The sequence below is a fragment of the Perna viridis genome, chromosome 8 (assembly GCF_037379345.1).
Source record: "Perna viridis isolate PV_CMFRI_1.1 ecotype Kerala chromosome 8, ASM3737934v1, whole genome shotgun sequence".
Classification (NCBI taxonomy): domain Eukaryota; kingdom Metazoa; phylum Mollusca; class Bivalvia; order Mytilida; family Mytilidae; genus Perna; species Perna viridis.
In genome coordinates, this window is record NC_142452.1 from 14,678,534 (window position 1) to 14,702,061 (window position 23,528).

The window sequence follows — 23,528 nt, forward strand, 5'->3', positions numbered from 1 at the left end:
TAGAGCCCTTGGAGGAAACTTTTCCTTGACTTAGGTCATCTGTCATGGCGGCTTCTGGTCTTGTCAGACTATGCAGACGATTTTCGACTAAGATTGTGACTTCATCTTTTAAAGAACCGCATATATTTAGACACCAACATTTAGCCTCAAACAGAAACTTTTTCACAAAATGCCAAGACCAAGGTAACATAGTTTTCTTTTAAATGAAATAACTGAAATGTGACGAAGTTATATTGTCCTTGAACATCATAATTAGTAGTATATAGTAAGGACAGCCTTCCTGCGTGGTAGTAGGTAGTAGTTTGAAATAATCAGTTAATCCACTCGATTGAAAGAAAGAAAATAGCTGAATGTTGTCCTTTGCCTATCATTGAGAAGTATTGGGTTTGAACTTTGATCGTCAGTGGTAATCCCTTTTCAAGGCTTTTGGGATTTGGCGCTGAATCCTAAAAGGGATTATGGCAGTGTCACATATATTCGTGGATATAAGAATTATCACCTTTGTTGCATTAAATCTGGATACCTGAATTTTTTCTCCATTTATAAATATAGCCTAGCTGGCTAGTGAATGGTCTATACTGTAGGGCGCTGGACTTCGTGCAGGCGGTGTTGCCATAGATATCACAGTGGTACGAGTTCGAGTCCCATGCAGGGAACGACCAAATATTTGCATTACAAATTTGACAGATCTGACAACGTTGGGAATTTTTCAGACCTTTCTATACGTTTTAATTATCTGCCCTCTATCAAATTGAAGCAGTGTAGTGACATGAGTTGTCACATTCTGAGACGTTTGTATATATATATATATAGATATATATTGATATGGTAGCAGGTTTATATGTCCAGTTACTTTACCATCCTCAAGTTTATCAGTCCCCAAGTCGATCCTTCCCCAAGTTGATCCGTCTCCCTTTAAGAGTTATATTTATCACTTTAAAAAATGTCAAGCATCTGTAAATCTATATATCTAGAAATAGCTCTAGCCAAGGCCTTCAGGATGCAGTAAAAATTTTCTGGAAAAAAATTATATAGGGTTACCATAGAAATCATGCAAAAATATGCGAAAACTTGCAAAAGTTCATAAAATCAGGTTTAAAAATATCAAATTTCCTGCAAAATATCTGAAATTTTTATTTCATCTCCTGAAACTGTTCGAACTTTTTCCTTCAAAAACCCCTTCCTCATATGGGCATCGCTGGTTAGATTTTGAGCTATTTCACTTCGTAATCCACTTATTAAATTTAGCATGGTGAAAAATTGACTTACTTTCACTTTCACAATGAAGTCAAATTGTCATTGAAACAAAGCCCCTTCAACATTGAAAATATATAAATCATTGCAAAATACTTTTAAAAGTCCCCTTTTTTCAGAAAATGTTCTATCAACAATAGATTCTTCATTTTTAATCACTATAGCAACCACCGGTTTCCATTTATGTCATTTTTCATTCCTAGCCAAAAGTGGGAAACTAAACTAAATTGTGGAGTGCTGGCTAACTGTTCTACATGTATATATTTCTATATTTGACAGGGATTCCTGTTCAAAGTCATGTGACTTATAAACATTAGATACTTCAACTGCCAGATAACACTTTGATTTTTAGCTCACCTTGCCAAAAGCCATTGAGCTGTTGTCATCACTTGGCGTCCGTCGTCGTCGTCATCTGTCATCGTTGTCCATCATTGTCGTTAACAATTATACAAAACTCTTCTCCTCTGAAACTACTTGACTGATTAGAAGCAAACTTGGTATAAATGTTTCTTGGGATATCCTGCATAGAACTGATGTGGGATTTTTGATTTGTTGAAAAACATGGCTGCCGTTACTAAAAATAGAACATAGAGGTCAGACAGTAGATTTTTGAATATATATCCAAAACCGTCAGGTTTAGCTAAATTATGACATGGATGAAAGTGTTCAGCATGATGAGATCTATCTCTTGTCATGTTTTGGTTTTAATCCATTAACCCATGTTGGAGTTATTGCCCTTTTTCAACGATTTTTTGCTATTTTTAATGTTATTTCTTTCAAAAATCTTCTCCTCTGGCACTTCTTGACCAATTGAAACCAAACTTGGTATGAATGTTTTTTGGGATATTCTGCATAGAACTATTATGGTGATTTTTGATTCGTCGAAAAACATGGCAGCCATTACTAAAAATAGAACATAGGTGTCAGACAGTAGATTTTTGAATATATCTCCAAAACTGTTAGGTTTAGCTAATTTATGACATGGATAAAAGTGTTCAGCATGATGAGATCTATCTCTTGTCCTGTTTTGGTTTTAATCCATTAACCCATGTTGGAGTTATTGCCCTTTTTCAATGATTTTTGCTACTTTTAATGTTATTTCTTTCGAAAATCTTCTCTGACACTACTTGACTAATTGAAACCAAACTTGGTATGAATGTTTTCATGGGATATTCTGCATAGAACTGATGTGAGGATTTTTGATTCATCGAAAAACATGGCAGCCGTTACTAAAAATAGAACATAGGTGTCAGACAGTAGAATTTTGAATGTATCTCCAAAACCATTAGGTTTACCTAAATTCTGACAGGGGTGAAAGTGTTCAGCATGATGAAATCTATCACTGGTCTAGTTTTGCTTTAATCTGTTAACCCATGTTGGAGTTATTGCCCTTTTTAAACGATTTTTGCTATTTTTTAATGTTATTTCTTTAAAAAATCTTCTTCTCTGACACTACTCGACCAATTGAAACCAAACGTGGTATGAATATTTCTTGGGATATCCTGCATAGAAATGATGTGGGGATTTTTTGATTTGTCGAAAAACATGACTGCCATTACTAAAAATAGAACATAGTTGTCAAACAGTAGATTTTTGAATATATCTCCAAAACCATTACGTTTAGCTAAGTTCTGACATGTGGAAAAGTATTCAGCATGATGAGATCTATCTATGGTCATGTTTTGGTTTTAATCCATTAACCCATGTCGGAGTTATTGCCCTTTTTCAACGATTTTTTGCTATTTTTAATGTTATTTCTTTCAAAAATCTTCTCCTCTGGCACTATTTGACCAATTGAGACCAAACTTGGTATGAGTGTTCATTGTTGTATCCTGCATATAAGTGATATGGGGATTTTTGATTTGTCAAAAAACATGGCAGCCATTACTAAAAATAGAACATAGGGGTCAGACAGTAGTTTTTCACACATATCTCAAAACTGTTAGGTTTAGCCAAACTCTTTCAATTGCTGAAATGATCCTTATTATAAGGCCTTCAAAAGTCTTCATGGATCAAAGTTGTCAGGTGACTCCTTGTAAGAGTAATTGTCCTTGAAAGATGAAAAATTATAATTTTTTTACAGTTTCAGCCAATATCTTGAAACCTATAATAGATAGAAAGAAACTTTCAGTTGCTGAAATGATCCTTATGATAAGTCCTACCAAAGTCTTCTTGAGTCAAAATTGTTGGACATTTTCTTGTTAAATTTATTACCCTTGAAAGACAAATTTTAACAGGTGAGCAATTCAGGTTCCTGGGAGCTTCTTGTTTATGATAATTTCAACTAAAATTTATTTTTGGATGATCTAAATTCATAGAAAAGGTGATTAAAAAAATCCATTATTTTAGATGAATCAGAAAACAAAAAATAAATCCTACGTCTGTAAGAAAACAACAGAAATATGCAAGTGATGACATTATATGGTGTAGTGCAATTGAAATAAAATTGTCATTTGGAAGTCCATTTATGTGTCCACGAAAATATAAAAATAGAAATCAGACAGTAATTCAGTGACAGTGGCACAGGATAGCCAGTGATTTTTCTAGCGCTAGTCATTTTCGTTATTTTCATTGAAAAACTTTTCAGAATGACAAAAAATAATATATTCATATTTTGTCACCTGAAATTATTGAAAGTACATGTACAAAAAAACATGAGTTACAAGCACAACAATAGTTCAAGTGGCGAAAGTGACAATTTTATTACCCCAATATAATTACAACTCTCATCAGGTGTCAACAAAACCTAATTTGCCAATTACTCTAATCAGGCACGTGGAGTAAATGTTGATCATTTGACATTTGCTCGAGCATGACCTGAATGCTCACGGTTAAAGGTCTCTTAAGTTCAAATGCTGATGAAAATTTCTGCTGGCAAAATTCTTTTACTTCTTGTTAACTTTGTATCAAAATGACAGAGAAAGTTATTTATCATTTATTTTTGTACATCAAACTTGAGTGTAAACCAAATCTTGGTAAGTTGGTCACTACCCTGGTATCACTACAGTATGTAGTTGCATGTCGGCAATATTTATGATCTTGAATATATCATTTATGCAATCAATGAACTCCTTAGAGGCCAAAACTAAATATACACGTAACTGTAAAATAATGACATAAATTTGTCATCAACTTTGTCTTGATCTCAATAACACACTTGAAATTGTGCTAAAAATAGAATCTCAAGAGGCACCATAGAGGAAATACTTAATTGAAAATATTTATATCTGTTCAATGCATGTACACTCTGCTAGATGTTTTTTGGTGTTTCTACTAAGGGTGACCATGCAAAAAATACTGAAATTTTTTCAATATTAAAGACATTTAAAATTAAGTCAGTGATGTTCAGAATATATAGCCCCTGATTAAGTATTAATGTGTACAACGATTTCTATTTTTTATGATTCTTAAAGGCAACAGAGTTTATGTTTTTATTAAATCTCAGGTATGCTCTTTGGATTGTCTGGGAAACATGGTGGCATGATAGTGAAAAAAAATAATGTGCTTTATTCATATGCAATGTACATTTAAGATTTACACAGTGCTGTAAATAACAGATGATACTGTAATGTCTAATGTCAGATGCAAATACTACTTTAAAAAATATACCATTGAAGAGGTCCTCATTTTCTCAAGTGAAAGTGACTAAAGCTTTCGAAATCCTGAAAAAAAAACCCTGGGTAGTGGTAGCGTAAGGTTGTAAACATGGTAAAGTAAATCATGCTATCCTGTTATATACATGAATTCATGACATTTTTTTACACAACTGCTATTTCTTGGTTTAGGGACTTTGTGTAGTATCTCAATTCAATGTCATTGGGTTACTTTATACTTTAGTTCAAGGGCATGATGTGAACCATTCTCTCCTGTTACATATTTCAAGGGCATGATGTGAACCATTCTCTTCTCTTACATATTTCAAGGACATGATGTGAACCATTCTCTCGTGTTACATATTCATGATAGTTTTTGTACAACTACATGTACTACTTCCTGATTCAGAGATAGTTTGTATATACTGTATGTCTTTGGGTTATTTTAGTACAAGGACATGAAGGCAATATTCTGTTATTCCTTGAAGAGATTTTCAAGCTTTCAACTCATTTCAAGTACATTGTAGGTACATTTTTATACAATGTAAGTGTGTAAGCAATAGAGTCCATACTAGATGTACATTTGTACATTTAAACTCTGTTCAGGATAATATTTAATACTGTAGTAATAAATTATAGTAAATATTATTATTCAAGTGGTGGAAACAATTTGATAGGTGTGGACATTTTTTCGTAGGGAAATAATATCTTCCGGAATAAAATTAATGTGAAATAATTTCCACAGGATAAGATTTCTCTGGATAATATTATGTTTTACATATACATGTTTGTTTAAACAAGATCAAGATGGCATGAGATCCATGGAAATAGACCTGTTAGCTCTGAGACTAAACACTCTTGCATTGAAAGATTTCTCTCACATTATTTATCTCATTCAAAAATTGAAAAATCCCTGAGCAAAAGACCATTTTAAGATGGAATATGTGCAACCTGAAGACAAAAAAATCACATTTTTCGATATCTCTTATGGTTTTCTATATGTAAATATTTGTGATTTGTCTCCTGTGGTCTTAAAATACATGTTGCAATGGCCGCTATGTTTTATGCTTGATCTTTGTGATAGGCACAATTTTTGAAGAAAATACTCTAAGGATACTGGTTATCAAATTTGGTCATAATCCACTGAGTTTTATTTCATAAAATTGAACTCCTTATATAAAAGAATATAACTCCAGTTAAAGCAAATATCAGGGATTTCTGATCTCACATTAAAATTTATCCATGGAGGAAAATTTTCTGGCACAATTTTTGCCGACACAATCAATTGACAATTGTTCATTTGATTGTTTTTGGGTTTTGTTACATTTATGATATTTATTTCATTAAATGCAATTTTTCCCTGACTTTTTAAGTTTTCCAGTTTCCTTTTTTAGCGTTTAGTATATCATGTACCGGTACATGTATTACTCTGGCCTTCAAAATATGTTGCCAGAAATTGCTGCCAATTTTCAGGATGTCACACTAAAACAGCTCATGAAGAACCCTGATTTATGCATATTTATGATATTATTCCACAATATTCTATACAATGTACCACAAAGGTCATTGTTTAATTGATTTTGAAGGTTTGTAAACTCTGCAGGAGTAAGCGATCAAAAAGGGACCAGAAACTAGCATTTTCCATAAGTACATGTATGTAAATGGACTTCTTTGAAATTGTACCACAAGGTGTCACTTGCAATGTACATTGATATTGTCTTTCATTTCTTGTTAATGTCAGTGATATCTTGACTATCAGATTTTTATTCATTAGAACTGTTCAGTGACTCAGACTGTGATTTTGTTGATGACTTACATATGTAGATTCTAAGGGCCAGTCCTTAAATTTATTATAATTATTATAACATTATCAACTTTAACTTGAGTAATGGGGTATGACCCTCTGAAATTCTATTAATTGTTTAGACCCTTGCTTATGTTCAGCATGATAATATACTTATAAAATTAATGACGTTAATGGTAACAATTTCTCAATAGACCCTTCCCTGCATGTGTTACACATACTTCCCAGAGGTAGGACTTGGGACAGAACAAACAAATTTTCCCTACTTCCGGAAAACTTGTTTGTTCTGTCCCAAGTATGTTAGCCATGCTCATAATATGAACTACCCTGCAGTTTACACAAGAAGGTCTGTTGTGATTTTAGTGTTCAAGTCTGTTACATGGTCTGAAATATGATATTAAGACTTTTTCTTACATTTATATTTCAGCATCAACACCAATCCTTATGCCTGCATTGTCACCTACCATGACAGAAGGTACTATTGTCAAGTGGCTAAAAAAAGAAGGTACAGTAAATTTAATTGTAGTTTTAATACACCTGTGTATGGATTTAAAAGCAAAAAGTGAACTTTCAATTTTGTCAGTGTGATTTTTTTGTCACTCAGAAATAACCTTAAAATACAAGCTTTTCTTCAGTAAGTATCCTATGCCTACATTATACATGTGTATGTATCACATTGTTCTTATGCATGTATTGCAAATTTGTAAATGATAATTTCTGTTTTTTGTTTTTTATTTCATAAAAGGATATCTGTCAAACCAATGCCTCTTTCGACTATCACTGTTCATTTAGACAGTAAATAGTTTATAGAGGTTCAGAATGTGTTGAAACAAATGTAAGCAGACTTAAATAGTTTATAGAGGTTCAGAACATGTTGAAACAAATGTAAACGGACTTAAATAGTTTATAGAGGTTCAGAATGTGTTGAAACAAATGTAAACAGACTTAAATAGATGTTTTGCTTAAACAGACAGGTTTTCAATTTATTAAGGGTTCAGTTTGGACAGATTTAACTTTATAATGTTTTATTGGTAGTGACATTATTTTGTAGGAGATGTTGTTGTACCTTGAGATGTACTGTGTCAGGTTCCACTTACTGGTAATAACTGGTATATTTTCTTGGTAATGACATTATTTTGTAGGAGATGCTGTTGAGGTATCCTGTGTTAGGTTTCACTTTATCAAATTTTCTTGGTACTGACAATAATTCGTAGGAGATGCTGTTGGACCATGAGATATCCTGTGTCAGGTTTCACTTTATCATATTTTCTTGGTAATGACATTATTTTACAGGAGATGCTGTTGTACCTGGTGATGTATTATGTGAGATACAGACAGATAAGGCAGTTGTCAGCATGGAGGTTGATGAAGAGGGAATCTTAGCAAAAATTTTGGTAGTTATAAAGTCAAATGCAGAACATATTATAAATCTCTGTTAGCCCACTTATTTTTGTGGACAAGTTATTTCTGTTAATTTTTTGAGCAAGAAAAAAACTGCAAAATTTATTGCTGCAAATATATGACAGAGTGTAAGTTGAGAAATTAAATATCCTCAAAATTAAATTTATACACCCTAATTAGAAAATAAATAATTGTGAAAGAACTTACTCATGAATAATGACGCATTGCCATACTTAATACTTGCAGTCATATTTTGCCATTTTTATCTATACATCACAAATAGCTTTTGATAATATAAAACTTTATAAGTCTCTTTGATAGCATTGAATATTGACAGAAAAATAATGATACAGTTGTAGCAAGTGAATAAAGTAGATTTATCTGAAAACATAGACTTAATATATCTTAGTAAATTGACAACTCAGTTCTTGATCAAAATGAAATTTTTAGAAAAAAAAATGATTTGAAATTTCCATTCAAAATTCAATAATACATGACTTTTTTCTTATCTTTATTTTTTTTGTTTTTGTTTTGTGTTAAACAGAAAGCTGAGAACACAGCTGATATAAAGATAGGTACAATGATAGCTGTTATGGTGGAAGAAGGTGATGATTGGCAGTCTGCTGAGGTACCAGATACATCTTTTGACACACCCACATCAGATTCAACTCCACCTACTCCTAGTCCGCCTACTCAAGCCCCGACTAGTTCTCAACAGACAGCAACAGAAATATCGCAGTATGTTTTGAACTACTATTTGAACACTAAATGCAATATATTTGATATTTTATTTTATAAATTTAACATGGCAATCTTATTCTTGCCCCTATTAGAATTGGCTACTATGTGAAAGTGTGTTTTAATTATAGAATTGTATGTAGTAAAATTTTATAGTGACTATTGCAAACTAAGTCTGTCCATTCATCTGTCCACAGGTCTTGTTAGTGCAGCTTCTCTTAAATTTCTTAACTTACTTTGATAAAACTACATAGAAAGGGGGACTTCAGGGTGTTAAACAAGGCTCTGGAAATATTGACAGCCCATGTTGGTCACTTTTAACAGAGTTTAGACTTGAAATTGGATGTTTGTGTTGGTCTTTTACATGCTCAGATTGAGAATAAAATTTAAAACAAACTTATTTTTTGTAGTCCTATTAAGAGTAATCAAGGGAACCAAGGTAATAGCGGTAATCAAAAGAATGTAATCCAGGGACAAAGACCAGGCATGGAAAACAGACATACACAACAAAGAACATAAAGTAACTAAAATCATACATACAATGTAACAAAAGCAAATGAGCAACTCAGACTCCACTAAAAACTGGGAGCATGGACCAGGTGCACCAGTAGGGTAAGCGTCCTCTGCTTTTCTAGAAACACTCGCCGAGTTGCTCATAAAAAGTCAAGTCCGGGGTAGAAAAATGAGGAAAGGAAAACTATGACCCGTTGAATAAAGCAGTTTTCATGTTGCAGATGGATACACCATAACGATCCACGAGATCATGATGACGACCATAAAACTTCTGTAGTGATGACTTTAACCTTGTAGCAACATAACCCTGTTCCAGAAGCCTATTTGTTAGAATTGTAGCGCGATAAATATTGGAATTTTTGTTATTTCATCACATACTAGTCTGTTACAAAAATATTGAATGTGTCAAAAAATAAATGAGGTTCTAACAAGGTAAACAAAACATTGTATCTCTCAGACTTTTTCTTCACATCAGAAAACAGTTGAGAAGTTCAATCAATAAATAAATAATTACGAACACCGACTGATTCGTAATACTTGACAGTTTTAGCACCACATGCTTTCATTACCACTGAAAGATTAGTGGGAAAAATGACGAGAGTTGGTTGAATATTTCTTTATTTTTCAAATCAAGTGATAAATGTATGAAAAATCTCTGATTTACAATCTTTAAGAAAAAATAGGATGTCTGTTGCTCAATATGGCTTCTGCCCAAAAGAGACTTGAATGATGAAAATTCAAGTTGTTTTATTTGATTTTGTAGGGATATTTTGTGTTTTTATTTTGTGGTTCTAGACTATCCATGAAAACCATCAAAACTGGTACTTTACTACTGTTTAAACTAGACAATGTCCAAAATGGGACTTAACCCATAAGTTCAACAGCCATCATTTCTACTATTTTTTTGTCCAAACATAAATTCCTGACAGTATGCACATATCCATGTGGTTATATTACATCTTACAAAGTTTCATATCAAAGCAGCAAGCTACTAAGAGAATAGTATGGACAGACAGACAGGGTGAAACCTATAAACCCCCAAACTTCTTTTGTGGAGCATATAATAAAACAATAAAAAATCTTGGATCAAAGGGTTAATAATTTCATTTGCTTTTAATATAAATTGATTTAACTCAGGCATAAGGGTTGAATGGTGAAAAAAAAATGTTAAATGCAAAAAGATATTTTTTTCTATTCATAGAATCTCATTTGCATATACCTGTTAGTCTTCATGACAGTATAGTTTAGTACTAGGCCTTGAATTTTTTAATTTTTGGTATTTAGAAGGAGTGGTGTATTAAGTGAATCATAATAAGCAATTGTCTTTTAGTATAAATCCTTACTGTTAGAAGAAAATAGATTTGTCCCCCTTTAGCCAACACAAATTTTGAAAAAAAAGATCATTTTCTGAGTTTACAGCACAAATGCACTGAGGATATATATTGATATTTTTTTTATCTTAAAAATGCATTGGTCCTAGATCACAATTTTTAAAAATATATGATACTTATATATTATTTCTAGAAATTTATATTAATTTTTACCCTATGTTTCAGAGTACAATCAGCTATTGGTCCATCAGTAAGGAAGCTTTTAGAGGAGTACAATCTGACAACATTACAAGTGACTCCATCTGGACCTCATGGTAGATTGTTGAAAGGGTAAGTACTGGATTAATTGACATATTTATTCCCTAACCACACAGTTAACTAGTATCTTGTGATAGATTGTTATGATTTGTAGCTTTGGGGTAAGACAATAAGACATTGGTGTGTTAGTTTCTGTTGTGATAAGGTTTCAATGTCTTATTGATAAAAAAAATATTTTGTATTTTGTCTAAATTTTTTTCTGTTAGACTGACTTGAATTGAAATAAAATCAACAAAGAGAAAACGTGACAAGTGCTGACCTTCATGGTATAATAATTCTTTTTACAAATATGAATACTTTCTTTTGAGGCATAAGTTCTAATTTTCTAAGATCTAAAAGAAGACATAATGAAATAATCATGTGGGCATTATATTTTAGCGATGTTCTAAAGCATGTTGAATCAAACAAGTTGAAGAAACAAGATCTGTCAGTAGCACCTGCAAGTACCCCTATAACTGGAGAATCACCTGCCCCTCCCAGTACTGCAATGCCCCAGTCAGTGATTATCCCTGGGGAGGAAGAGGAATTTACTGATATCCCATTAACTAATATGAGACGAACTATAGCCAAACGTTTAACACAGTCTAAGGTAACATTTTTAATTGTTAGATATACATGTACAATTTGAAGTGTTGGTTGCCAGTGCAGTAGAACATTAGTCTAAAGTGCCTAAACCATTAGCCTACAGTACCATAAGACCCCCTATGCGGGTCCAGGTGTCAAAAGAATAGTCCTGCAGCGGCGCTAAGCTTGTCGTAAGAGGCAACTAAATAGTGCTTAGAACCCTAGCCGGAGGCTAGGGCATTCTGCCCACAGAGTAACTGGATTGTGTGCCCCAGGTGGTGGAATGGGGTACCCTTGGCGTGTTACATGCTGGGGTCGTCAGGCCATAATACTGAAACCCTGACCGCAAACCATAGTTGTGCACTATGCTGGGAAAGATGCCTCGTTCCTTGCACGTTAAAGAACCCTTCTGCGGTATTCTCCCGGAGTAGGAACCATAGGGCTCCACCACAGGAGGCTTAATTGCCTGACCCTACCCACCTCTCCCTATTTCCAGTGGCAATCAAAATTTGTAGACCCCAATATTCTTGTGTCTCATCCCATTTTTCATTTCATCATCATTTCATGTTCATTTTATCATCCATGTCATGTACATTGCCTGAATATAGCTGAAATATTGCTGCTCAGGCATTAAGCCCCAACAATCAATCAATCAATTAACCATAAGACTACAGTGCCTAAACCATGTGCCTAAACCATTAGCCTACAGTACCTAAACCATTAGCCTACAATACCTAAACCATTAGCATACAGTACCTAAACCATTAGCCTACAGTACCTAAACCAATATGTTCAACTATTATAATCAGTAAATGATCATTGATCTTTCAAACAGTGTGTTCTCCAGTGTTAACTTGTTTTTTACATTGTGTGATTATTGCTGATCAGTTCGTATATTGTACTGAAAGATTGTGTTTTTTTCCTGTTTAACTTAGATTCGATAAAGGTTATAATTTAAAAAAAAATATGTTTGTTTTTTTTTTGGTGGAGGGGTGGTTTTTAATTAAAAGTTATGATGTGATATTTGTTCCTCTGAAAAATTTAGATGAATCAGTTACTCTCATTTTATATAACAAAACTGTGACTAGATAGGTCACCATTTATTGCTTTTATATGTATCAGTGATCAGTCATTGTTGTGCAAAATTGTTGAGGGACTTGAGTCTTTAGTTGAAGAAAATATATTATGGAGGCAGTGTGCAGGCTTATGAATAAATACCATGCTCACCTCAATCCAGTTATGGTAAAAAATATTACATCTCTACTGCTCCACTGTTTTGATTTTTTATAAGTGACTGAAAGTCTGTTTATGATGTTGGCTGTAATTGTTGGATGTGTTTATAAGTATATTGCATGCTGTATTTAGTTATGGTTTATTTATGACTTAATTTTATTGTAAGTCAAACTATGTCTTTTTTTCAGACCACAATACCACATTCATATATAACTATAGACAGCAACCTAGGAGCGGTCACTAAACTTAGGAAACAATTAATTGGTAAGTTTTGCTGTTCGTGGTTCATCCTGAATTTTAACTTCAACTTAATATATATGTATTTTCAGAACAATATCAATATTTGATCAGTCAAGTTATACAAGTTAGTTTGTTTTTATCTGCCTTTTTAATTAGAAGATCACCAGCACTCCTTTTCACAGAAGTCATAATTGTAAAATTATTGTAAGTTATAATGCCATAGTATATCAAAGTATTGTAACATCATAACTTACTATTTATTTTACACTTTAAGAGTTTTTGTGAAAATGATAATTGTATCTCTTTTCAGAATCTAAATGATCCTGCAATGTCCTTTGAAACCATTTTAGTATTTTTCAATTTATTTTGTTGGATTTACTTTTTAGTAATACCTTTTCTAAAACCATTTTGATTTTTTAAAAGTGACTAAAAGTCTGTTAATGATGTTTGTTGTATGAATTGTTGGATGGTAAGCATATTGCATGCAATCCAAAGTACATTTGTGCTGTAAATTCAGAAAATCGAATTTAAAGTTGAATCAGAATATCTAATCTCTATGATAGTGAAGGCTTTACCCTATATATACACTGAACATGTACTTTTGTCTGAATGCAATTAGTATTAGATTAGGGTCATTTTTTTACTAGATTGACTGGACAATTACAATATGGAGTATTTGAATCAACATTTAAACTAACAAGATGTCTTCTGTCTTTCAGCTGAAGGTACTAAAGTGTCAATGAATGATTTTATTATCAAAGCATCAGCAATAGCATTACAGGTAATTCTATTTTATCAGCAACTCTATATTTCTCCATTGTTCCTACGGCATGATAAATTCCTGTCTTGGGTTATTGCCATTATAGTAAAGAATATCAGCAATTTCCAACAACAAGATTACTAACATCGACTGTGACGTTGGTTTTAAGGATGTCAACTGAGCATCACATCTTCCTGTAATATTTGTTTTGTCTCTACTTCAAAGTTATTTTGTATAATGACTTGTAGACCACATGCTAGATAAAACTGATATGCTAATATGAATTTCATGGACAAAAAATTTCATTCTTTGTATAACAATCAAATTCATTGATGCCATTACAATTACATAATTCTGATGTACAAATCAGCTGAACTTTTTTCCAATTTTTATTACAGAGAGTACCAGCTATAAACTCTGTCTTCCAAAACGATGAAATAAAGATGATGAGTAATGTTGATATATGTGTTGCTGTAGCAACAGACCAAGGTCTAATTACTCCAATAGTACAGAATGCAGCTCATTTAGCTGTTGATGATATTTCTAGTACAGTTAAGGTATGGTTTTGTGCTGAAACTATTAAATAGTAGTCTTTGTAAGAATCATGCAAATTCTATATGTGAAGGCTACATTTTAAAAATTTTTTGTTTTCATGTTGCTTTATAGGTCTATATGATGAAATGTATAATTATTCATTCCAATCCACCTGCTCTTAGGAGTTAATCTACATTGAAAATCTAACAGTTTAATTGTATTTGATTATTATTCACAGAGTTATCTCCCTTAATTTTGTATTCTATTGTGCAATCTATATAATTTTATCTCCTAGGAACAATGATTATATATAAAGCCACATGTTAATTTCTGTTTACTATAACATTTTGAACAAAATATCAAAAATGAAAATATGTAGGCTTTCCAACCATGTATCACATTTTGCATGATTTTTATATGGAGTGCCACTTAATTGTTGCCTACTTTGAAGGAGAGGGTATTATTGTTGAAGTTCTTTTCTGACTTCTCCAAAAAACTTTCATCACATTTTTTCATCAACTTTTTATTACATATAAACCAATTTCCTCAGTTGTCTCTCCCTCAGTTCACCAGCTTACTAAAGTTTCATAATATAAATGTGTCATCAAATGCTATCTGAAAGTAGAAGCTGGGCAAGCTGTTGCTTACAGAACTATTGAAGTCAGCTTTCTGGCCATTTTGCTTGTCAGACTGTTTGATTATTTTTCTTTGCAAAACTTTGGTTTCTCTTTATGAATTTTTATGAAGCTTGCATAGATTGAAGCCTGAAGGAGTAATACATTGGTACATTTCAGCTGAAGGTACTGTAAATTCAGAAATAATTGCATACATTAATTTTTGCAATGTTTTTATTTAACCTAAAAAACTGTGATTTTAGGTTTTTACATTTAAGAGAAACATCTTACAATAAGTTATATTGAAAATTCAATAATAGTGCCAATGATTTCTGAATTTACAATAATCAATCGTTGCCATGACTACTATTGATTACAGGCCCAATTTGAATATGTTGTTTTCCATTTTATAAAACAAAGCAGTCATTTATATTCCTTCTAATCTGTCTCCATTTTTTCAACAGGGTCTTGCTGTAAGAGCAAGGGAAGGCAAATTACAACTGCATGAATTTCAAGGAGGCACTTTTACGTAAGTAGATATTAAAATCTCCTTCAGTGCTATTAAAATAACATCTTTTTATCCAATGGTTATTTTTTATACTTTGCAATTTTACAAAATTACTTTTATTTTGTACCATTTCTGAAGTAAATCAATAAAATAACATTAATGACAAAATTGATTTAATTATCTATGAGCATTTCAACTTACTAGCTTAAAAAACATGTAAAAATAACTCTCAAATTTTCTATGCTTTTCAACAAAAATTCATGAACATGAATAGTTAATTCATTCATATATATCAGAAACAGGAATGTGAGAATTTTATAATTTATTTTTAATTTTCTAGGATATCAAATCTAGGTATGTTTGGAATCTCTGAGTTTTCAGCTGTAATCAACCCACCCCAGACAGCCATCATGGCAATTGGATCATCTCGACTGATTGCTGGGGAAGATGGTACACCACAAACTAATATGACTGTAACATTATCATATGATAGTCAAGCTATTGATGAAACTCAAGCGTCACAATTCTTAGAAGTGTTTAAAGAGATTATGGAAAACCCTAGCATAATGATTGTTGGAAGTTCTTTGTCAATGAAATGTCAGTCTGCTGAGGTATTGTGAGATGTGTGTATTAATTTAAAGATTTAATCTGAAATACATGTTATATCATATTTAGAGTAATTTTCAGATGTATTAATGGAACAGCTTTTTTAGGAAACAAGTTGTGAATGAAAAAGGATACTGCTTACTTTGAACATTCTTTTGTAAGAAGTTTTTTTTAAAAGATGAAAAAATCTCCTTTTGTTAAAAAGAACTTTGGGTATGAAACCATTATGCAGTTACAAAAAGGTTTACCGAAAATTCATTTAGGTTTTTTTTTTTGGAAACCTTATTTTATGCATTGTTTACTAAAACATCTTCAATGATGGATTGTAGTTTTTGATTTTTAATAAATCAATTAATTGTTTCATTTTATATTTACCATGAAAAAATGAAACAGATGGATGAATAGTTTGTTATTTTCTGTATGAAGCAACATAAGATAACAAGCTATAGAAGTCAAAATGTTTATGGTGACCCAGTTTTTATAGTGACCCAATTTTCTAAATTTTATATGGTCATACTACACCATATGTCATCCCATTTTATGATTACATGGGCATTTCCAATTAGGAAAAAAAGAAGAATTAATATGAAGATGCTGCAGTAAAGACGAGTGAATGAAGTTGTTAGTAAAATCAGCTGTTTTGTTTTGCTTGCATTCTTGTTTTAATCTTATTTATTATTCATGTAATAAAACAGTAACACTTGTTTATATTTTACTTATGTATCAAACCAAATACTACATACCAAGATTTTAAATGGCTACCAGAAAACCACCATCATTTTAGTTTAATGAATTTTGTCAGTTAGTTGTATAACACTTTTTCACTTATTCATGTTTTCCACTTGGTTACCTGGCTTTGTGGTGGTAGTAAGTCAGATGTTTCACATTATGTATTTGATAAACCCCCAAGCTGCAAGAGGTTTTATGACCCTTGCTGGGCTCATATACCAAATATCTTATGACCTTAAAGCACTTGTTAACCCTATGTCCACCAATACAAAATGTTAACTGCTGAGAGGGATGTAGGTAGATATTTTATAACTGCAGGACTAGACATACACTTATCTTTTTTGTCATTTAATCTTGTTGTATGATGTTACATAGAACTCTGGATGCTTATATTACAATTCTACTACAATACGAATCTCTTGACATATTTTTTTCTCCTATTTAAAATTAGGAGCTAAAGAATCTGTTGAGTATGGATTGCTATCTCGAACTAAAACTATAAAGTACAAATAAGTGCAGAAACTTCTTAAAGGTGATAATGAAAAAAAACTAAAATTGCATTGTCAACCTAAATTATTTCTGTATTAAAAACAATATCTCTGACTTTACCTTATAACTGTATAGAATTGACACCACAGGTGCAGTTGTACACAAAAAGATAAGTACTTGTGGTCTATTAAACGAAGAAAAAACTTAGTAAAAAGGTTACAGTTTTTGAAGTGTCAGTCAAATATTTCAGGAAAGATGTCAGAAATGTCAAGGTTAAACTATAAATGATGAATCTGAATAGGGCCTGTTTAAATTGTCTTAAACCTCAAGGTAATACATTTCTCATGTATACAGTGTCATGCAAGGGCAGATTCAGGAAAGAAACTTGTATTTATTATTTGGTGATTGCAGTTGGATGTGGTAGATGTGGTAGCAATTAGCCAAGTTTATTGGTATTTTTAGCTCACTTTACCCAAAGTGCCATTTGAGCTTTTGTCATCACTTGGTTTATATGGTCATCGTTGTCGAATATGTCCTGCACAAAATTTAAGATGGAGTTTTGATTTAGATTTTTGATTTGTCAAAGACAGGTTAAAGATACTGATTTCAAGGTATATCTCAAAAAATGAGGAAGAGAAGAACAGACCAGTTGGCCTGCAACTAATTCCTTGGTCTCGTGAATGAATATCTGATGTTGGGAATAAAAGAATATTCTTCCAGTTAAAACTTTCTATCTATACGGTTCTTAAAAAGTAAAGTCAAAAAGCAGTGAAAGAAATGTTTTACCCTTCATGGGCAAAAAAAAGAGAAAGAAATCGTCCTACGACTTCGATCCAAGATGGACTTTTGAAGGCCTATTTGCTTAAAAAAAACAACCGAAAACATAAAAAAAAAACGAAATAACTCATCGACGAACAGCCAAATATAATAAACAAAACCACAACTATGTTAATGTTTCAGTGCAATATAACAGTTTTTTTTTTGTGAAGCTTAAGCAACGGAATTATTTTTTTCCGAAGTCAAATTATTTAACAAACAATAAATAATCACCTTTCAACTATTCATATAAACTGTTATATAATCATTTCTTCATGCAAGTTAAGATGTTATAAAGCCTGATTTTTTTATTACAGACTTTAAGATACTTGTATTGGTTGATTTTTTTTCACGTTACAAATCAAAGAGTAAATTTGTGTAAATTCAAATCTTCCTTTGTGTTTTATATGTACGCTAGAAAAATAACAAGTATCAAAATGTAAGGTTGATATCAAGTCCATACTAGAGACTCTAGAGAGACATTGCTTATCTGCTCAGAAATAGTCTTTTTAGCTTTCTTCAGCTGGACTTCTGACCTTACTGTACAGTACTATTGCCAAAATAATCATTTAATCAATAGAGAGCATCTTATTTATCCACCCGGTTTTCATATTATAAAATAAATGTCATAGACATTTGTATACTTCTAAGGGACCGGTTGAGCTTAAAAAGGAAAGCGAAGTCGAAAAGAGATCAAGATGAAACTTCTGGTTACAAAGAACAGAGTTTGAAGCACTCACTTTTATGTTAAAAAGACCCTCAGAAAATTAAAACTACATGGCGGACTGTAAAGACCTTTAACATTCGGTTTTGCATGTATCATTTAGCTCTTTTGACACAATTCACACACTGAACGAACTTCAAGTAACCGTTTGACTCGTTTGGTACAGTTTTTTTTTGCAAAATTAATGTTCATTAAATTGTCAGATTTTACCAAATCTTGTGAAGTAATTAGATATTCCATACATATTGAAGCAAAATCACGATTTGAAATTAATCACTGATGTCAAACTTCGTTTGATGTATTGATGTTTTGATGAATTAGAACATGAAACAGGTTGTAGGGAAACTTGTGACCATATTTTGTCAAAACTTATACAAAGTGAAAATATTTGATTTATACCAGGTGTAACCCAAATTTAAACTCTTCAACACATTTTTGAAGTGTCCAGAAATGTGAAAATGAATAGAAGTAAAATAATAAAGAATTTTATCTTATTATCAGACCACAAACAAAATGGTTTGAATGTATCGTATATTTGTACATTTTTTATGCAACTCTTAATGTGGTTGTACAAATTCCATACCGATGGGTCTACATTTCTGACAAATTTGACCAATGATGTGAAGATTATTTTGCGACAATTGCAAAACTGCCAATTGCGGGAATAGGAAAAAATGGGAATTATGACTCGGTAGCATATGTTGATAACCTACCCTTAACATGAAGAAATGTGATCGATATTGTCAATGTCCAAAAGCGACTAATATACAATGTAGTTAACTTCATAAAATACACTTGGTCTTCCTTAAATTGAATGACACAATTACCCGATGCACTTAAGTAGCTTATTGGACAATTTACAAGAACATTTTAGTTTTCTATCATTTCATAGATATAATAGATATAAGTCAAAGTTAAATCTCTTTGAAAGATACAATTTGGCGGATGCAGTATTTCTTAAACAAGATTCAAGTGTATCCGACACGAATATGAAAAAAAATCTTCACCATGAAAACTGATTTATTCAACGGGTCATAGTTTTCCTTTGCTCGTTTGTCTACCCCGGACTTGGCTTTTTACGAGCAACTCGGCGGGTGTTCCTAGAAAAGCAGAGGACGCTTACTCTACCGGTGCACCTGGTCCATTCTCCCAGTTTTTAGTGGAGTCCGAGTTGCTCAATTGCTTTTGTTACTTTGTATGTATGATTTTAGTTACTTTATGTTCTTTGTTGTGTATATCTGTTTTCCATGTCTGGTGTTTGTCCTTGGATTACATTCTTTTGATTACCGCTATAACCTTAGTTCCTTTGATTACTCTTGTCATTTCTATAAACTTCATCAAAGTGCCCATGTCATGTCATATTATATGATTGATTTTATCTTTTAGAAATCAATGTTTTAATTTTGACATTTTATACTTCAAAATCGTTTTCCTTAATGTCGAATTGGAATAAATTAAGACTTGATTTAAATAATAATTGTGTGGTAAACCAGATGCTTTGTAATAAATCTCAAAATCGTACCAGGAAATTTCATATATCTCGTTTCTGTGCCCCTCTTTTTATTGTTTATGTCATTTCAATATTTTTTAACTAGACGTTTAAGAGTTTTCTATGTAATGTAGGTCAAGAAAGGTGATTAAACTAATTTAACTTTAATACCATTTTACTCTCATTGTGATTAGCATTTTAGGGGGATTTACAAAACCGCGAGTAGTTTTAAACATTCTAATTGCATTTGAATATTTTGTTTACTGTTTCAATGAGTGTTAAAGTTGAACAGTGAAATTAATTGATGCTGTATAAAACCTTTTTTTTTTTTTTTTTTTTTTTTTTTTTTTTTTTTTTTTTTTTTGTCTAGCAATTAATATTTGGTCAGTTACTCTATGTTATACTCATGATTGACAATTTTAAACTTCGTTTATGAAATACAAATTTTTAATACCCACAGTATTCCGACGAATTCTTAGACAGGCGAGCTCATGCAGGTTTTGTCTTGTTCTATGTTTGCCAATATTGAATTTAAAATGAAAAACAAATAGTATATTTTACTACATGTTTTGTTGTGGTGATAATAATTTTTCTCTTTGATAGAAACTGTGTTTTGTAGGTTTTTTTTTACAGCATTCAATGTTAAGCATTTGAAATGTTTTAGGCAAGGAAGTATAATATCTAGATATTAGACTTCCATGGTTGCGGTTAGAACATACGATTTCGTGTAGAAATCCAAAGTGTGGAGTTAGGTTTTAGAAGAGCTGAATATTTAACATTAGAAAAGTTATTAAATACATTTTAATCAAAGTTTTTATCAAAGTCAGGTTAGTGCAGTATGGATTTTACTCCAAAATAAATGGTAACGTTTTGATTTTCAATGTTGACGATATTGTGTGTGTTTTTTTGTTGTTGTTTTTTTTTTTGAGTGAAAGACATTTCTTGCTTTGTTTTGCTTTTCACAATCTCATGACAAACAACGAATTTAAGTTTAAACTTTTATTATAGGAATATATTTTTTCTAAGCTTTAATAAGCAAAATCTTTCTCGGTAAAATCTTATTCCCGTGTGGACTCCATCTTGAGAGTTCACTCCTTAATTTCGTCTTGTAAGCGCAAGCCCGTGCATAGCCTAACACGCATGTTGGTGCAGAAAGGAGACCACCTTTCAGATTATTGGTTTATGGTCGCCACACACCAATCACACCACTTCATGTGACATCTATTCATTCTAACAGCATTGTAACCTTCTAGGATCATTCGTTTTTCTTAAAAAAAAAATCACATTCTTATATATTTCTCAGCTGTTACCATTGCTAAAGACGGCATATTCTAGATGCATGTCTATCTTGATTCACTCAACGATTGTCACAAAATCAGAGGTAGTTAAATCAACCAGTACAAACATTCCATGCAGACTTGTACAAGTAAAGTTGCATTGCTGTGGTTGCAAGCAAATATCAAAATCAACTCCAAAAAAATTTCATTGACCTCAATCCTGATAATAACGTCTTCTCCTTGGTATTTGTGTTGGATATTTGGTTGGGTAGTAGGGTTCGGGGTTTTGTGTTGGGTACTGATTCTGATATTGGTACTGATTTTGTGAGTTATATTGGTTATTTGACTGGTACTGGTTCTGGTTGTTGTACTGATTTGGATAGTAAGCATAAGTAGAACAGACGTTTCTATAGCAACCTGGACATAACCTTCCCTCGTACCAGTAAGCTGTTGGCACCAAACATCTTGGAGCCACACGTTGGTAAGGGCAATTGAGGTATGGACATTCTTTCCTTGGCTGTTCTTCAATTGTACGACTGCCACCATAGCTCATTCCTGGAATAAGAAGAATAAAGCATTTAGCAAATTTTATTTAAAAAGATGCAGATACATTATCAAAATTTATAAAACAAAAATATTTGTGATCATTGTCTGCATAATGTCTTATCTATAGTCGTGACTTTTCATCTTGGAAGGTTTACACTAATGAAAAGATAAGTAACACTAAATAATTGATTTCAAAATGGTTTTTATTTATGTTACAATCTATTCTTTGAGCTCATATGGGAAAGCAATACCATGGAAACAACCTGAAGTAATAGAAATAACAGAAATATTTTTTTAACATACCTTCTGATTTTGTGAGTAATAAGATAAATCCAAATGCAACAGCAAAGGTATTGTACATATTTATATCCATTATGTGGTTATGTATATCCAAACACTATGTTTATACAATGTTAATATAATGATAATTCCAATTGAGATCCTTTATGGTCTAAAGTTCTACATTGAATGAATTTTGCAATTCAGAACTCACCCTTTTATACCTGCCAAATCATTTGTCCAATTTCCTGAGTAGTTATTAAAATTTTACACCATTCTTTATAATTTTTTGTTTAATATGCATAATTATGCATAATTTGTTCGCAAAAGTGGGGTTAATTTTCAATCACCTAGATCATTCGTGTTATTATTTTCATGCTACAATTTTTTATTGAATGAAATGAATAAATTACAATGCAGTTTACCTGTGAACAGGAAACACTTTGTAGTAAAAAACGATTTATCTTAGTAAAACATGATTATTAATTGAAGCAGTAATAATTGATGTTTTACATGACATTAATGTCTGCGGTTGATCCTCAATTATAAAGGAATCAATGATTACTTTGATACGAAATTTCAGTGCAAAATTTGACACAAAATTATGATTTTAAAATTCATTATGTAACCTTCATATGAGGGTAACCACAAAAAGACTGTAGTCAAAAACTTCCTTTAGAAGTCGTTAGTATCGTGATACCTTTAACCCTTGTTTAGAATTAAAGTGCAGTGTTATATAATGAACGTACACGGCGGTTATTTTACTCTCCAAAACTTCCTGGTTTACGGTGGTACGGTAGCCCTGTGCTACCTTGATTAATTTCATTGATCTATATTTTTGTAGTTTATTTTTTATTGATAATAGTTTGTATCATTACGACATACAATAAAACAAAATTTTAAGGGCATTCAAAAACTTATCAAATGCTTTCTTAGTTCTTCCTAACTTTACTTGAATACTAATATGGTTGGTATGACCATATAATGCTATCTCTAGTGATACAACATGTTTAGAAAGGTAATAAGATTTACCATTTCTATGATCATGTACTTAGTTGGCATAATCATATATTCCATTGTGTTTAATTGATAGAATCGATACCCGAAGATTCTATAATTGTCCTAATGTACATATTCGTGTTTGGAGTCGCTGTTTTTTTGTTAATAT

The 23,528-nt window shown here is 31.9% G+C and overlaps 2 protein-coding genes across 2 annotated transcripts; one reads left to right on the forward strand and one right to left on the reverse strand.

Moving 5' to 3' along the window:
* Window positions 1-11: 11 nt before the first annotated feature.
* On the forward strand, window positions 12-16,719 carry LOC148609462 (pyruvate dehydrogenase protein X component, mitochondrial-like). The gene is made up of 11 exons (XM_088596330.1): window positions 12-183; window positions 7,079-7,156; window positions 7,945-8,045; window positions 8,597-8,790; window positions 10,860-10,964; window positions 11,331-11,541; window positions 12,938-13,013; window positions 13,709-13,770; window positions 14,148-14,306; window positions 15,362-15,426; window positions 15,746-16,719. The coding sequence occupies exons 1-11, from the start codon at window positions 45-47 to the stop codon at window positions 16,023-16,025; spliced, it is 1,470 nt and encodes a 489-aa protein (XP_088452456.1). The 5' UTR covers window positions 12-44; the 3' UTR covers window positions 16,026-16,719.
* A 3,767-nt stretch (window positions 16,720-20,486) lies between these two features.
* On the reverse strand, window positions 20,487-22,982 carry LOC148609463 (uncharacterized). The gene is made up of 2 exons (XM_088540618.1): window positions 22,385-22,982; window positions 20,487-22,090 (listed from the first exon to the last, which is right to left on the reverse strand). Exons 1-2 carry the CDS (start codon window positions 22,452-22,454, stop codon window positions 21,750-21,752), a joined length of 411 nt encoding a protein of 136 aa, XP_088396744.1. The 5' UTR covers window positions 22,455-22,982; the 3' UTR covers window positions 20,487-21,749.
* Window positions 22,983-23,528: the final 546 nt, after the last annotated feature.

Coding starts and splice junctions, on each gene's coding strand:
- LOC148609462 (XM_088596330.1), top strand. CDS start 45: ATGGCGGCTTCTGGTCTTGTCAGACTATGCAGACGATTTTCGACTAAG. Junction 8,046..8,596: donor GAATCTTAGCAAAAATTTTG/GTAGTTATAAAG, acceptor TGTGTTAAACAG/AAAGCTGAGAACACAGCTGA. Junction 14,307..15,361: donor ATATTTCTAGTACAGTTAAG/GTATGGTTTTGT, acceptor TTTTTTCAACAG/GGTCTTGCTGTAAGAGCAAG.
- LOC148609463 (XM_088540618.1), bottom strand. CDS start 22,454: ATGGATATAAATATGTACAATACCTTTGCTGTTGCATTTGGATTTATC. Junction 22,091..22,384: donor ATTACTCACAAAATCAGAAG/GTATGTTAAAAA, acceptor TTCTTATTCCAG/GAATGAGCTATGGTGGCAGT.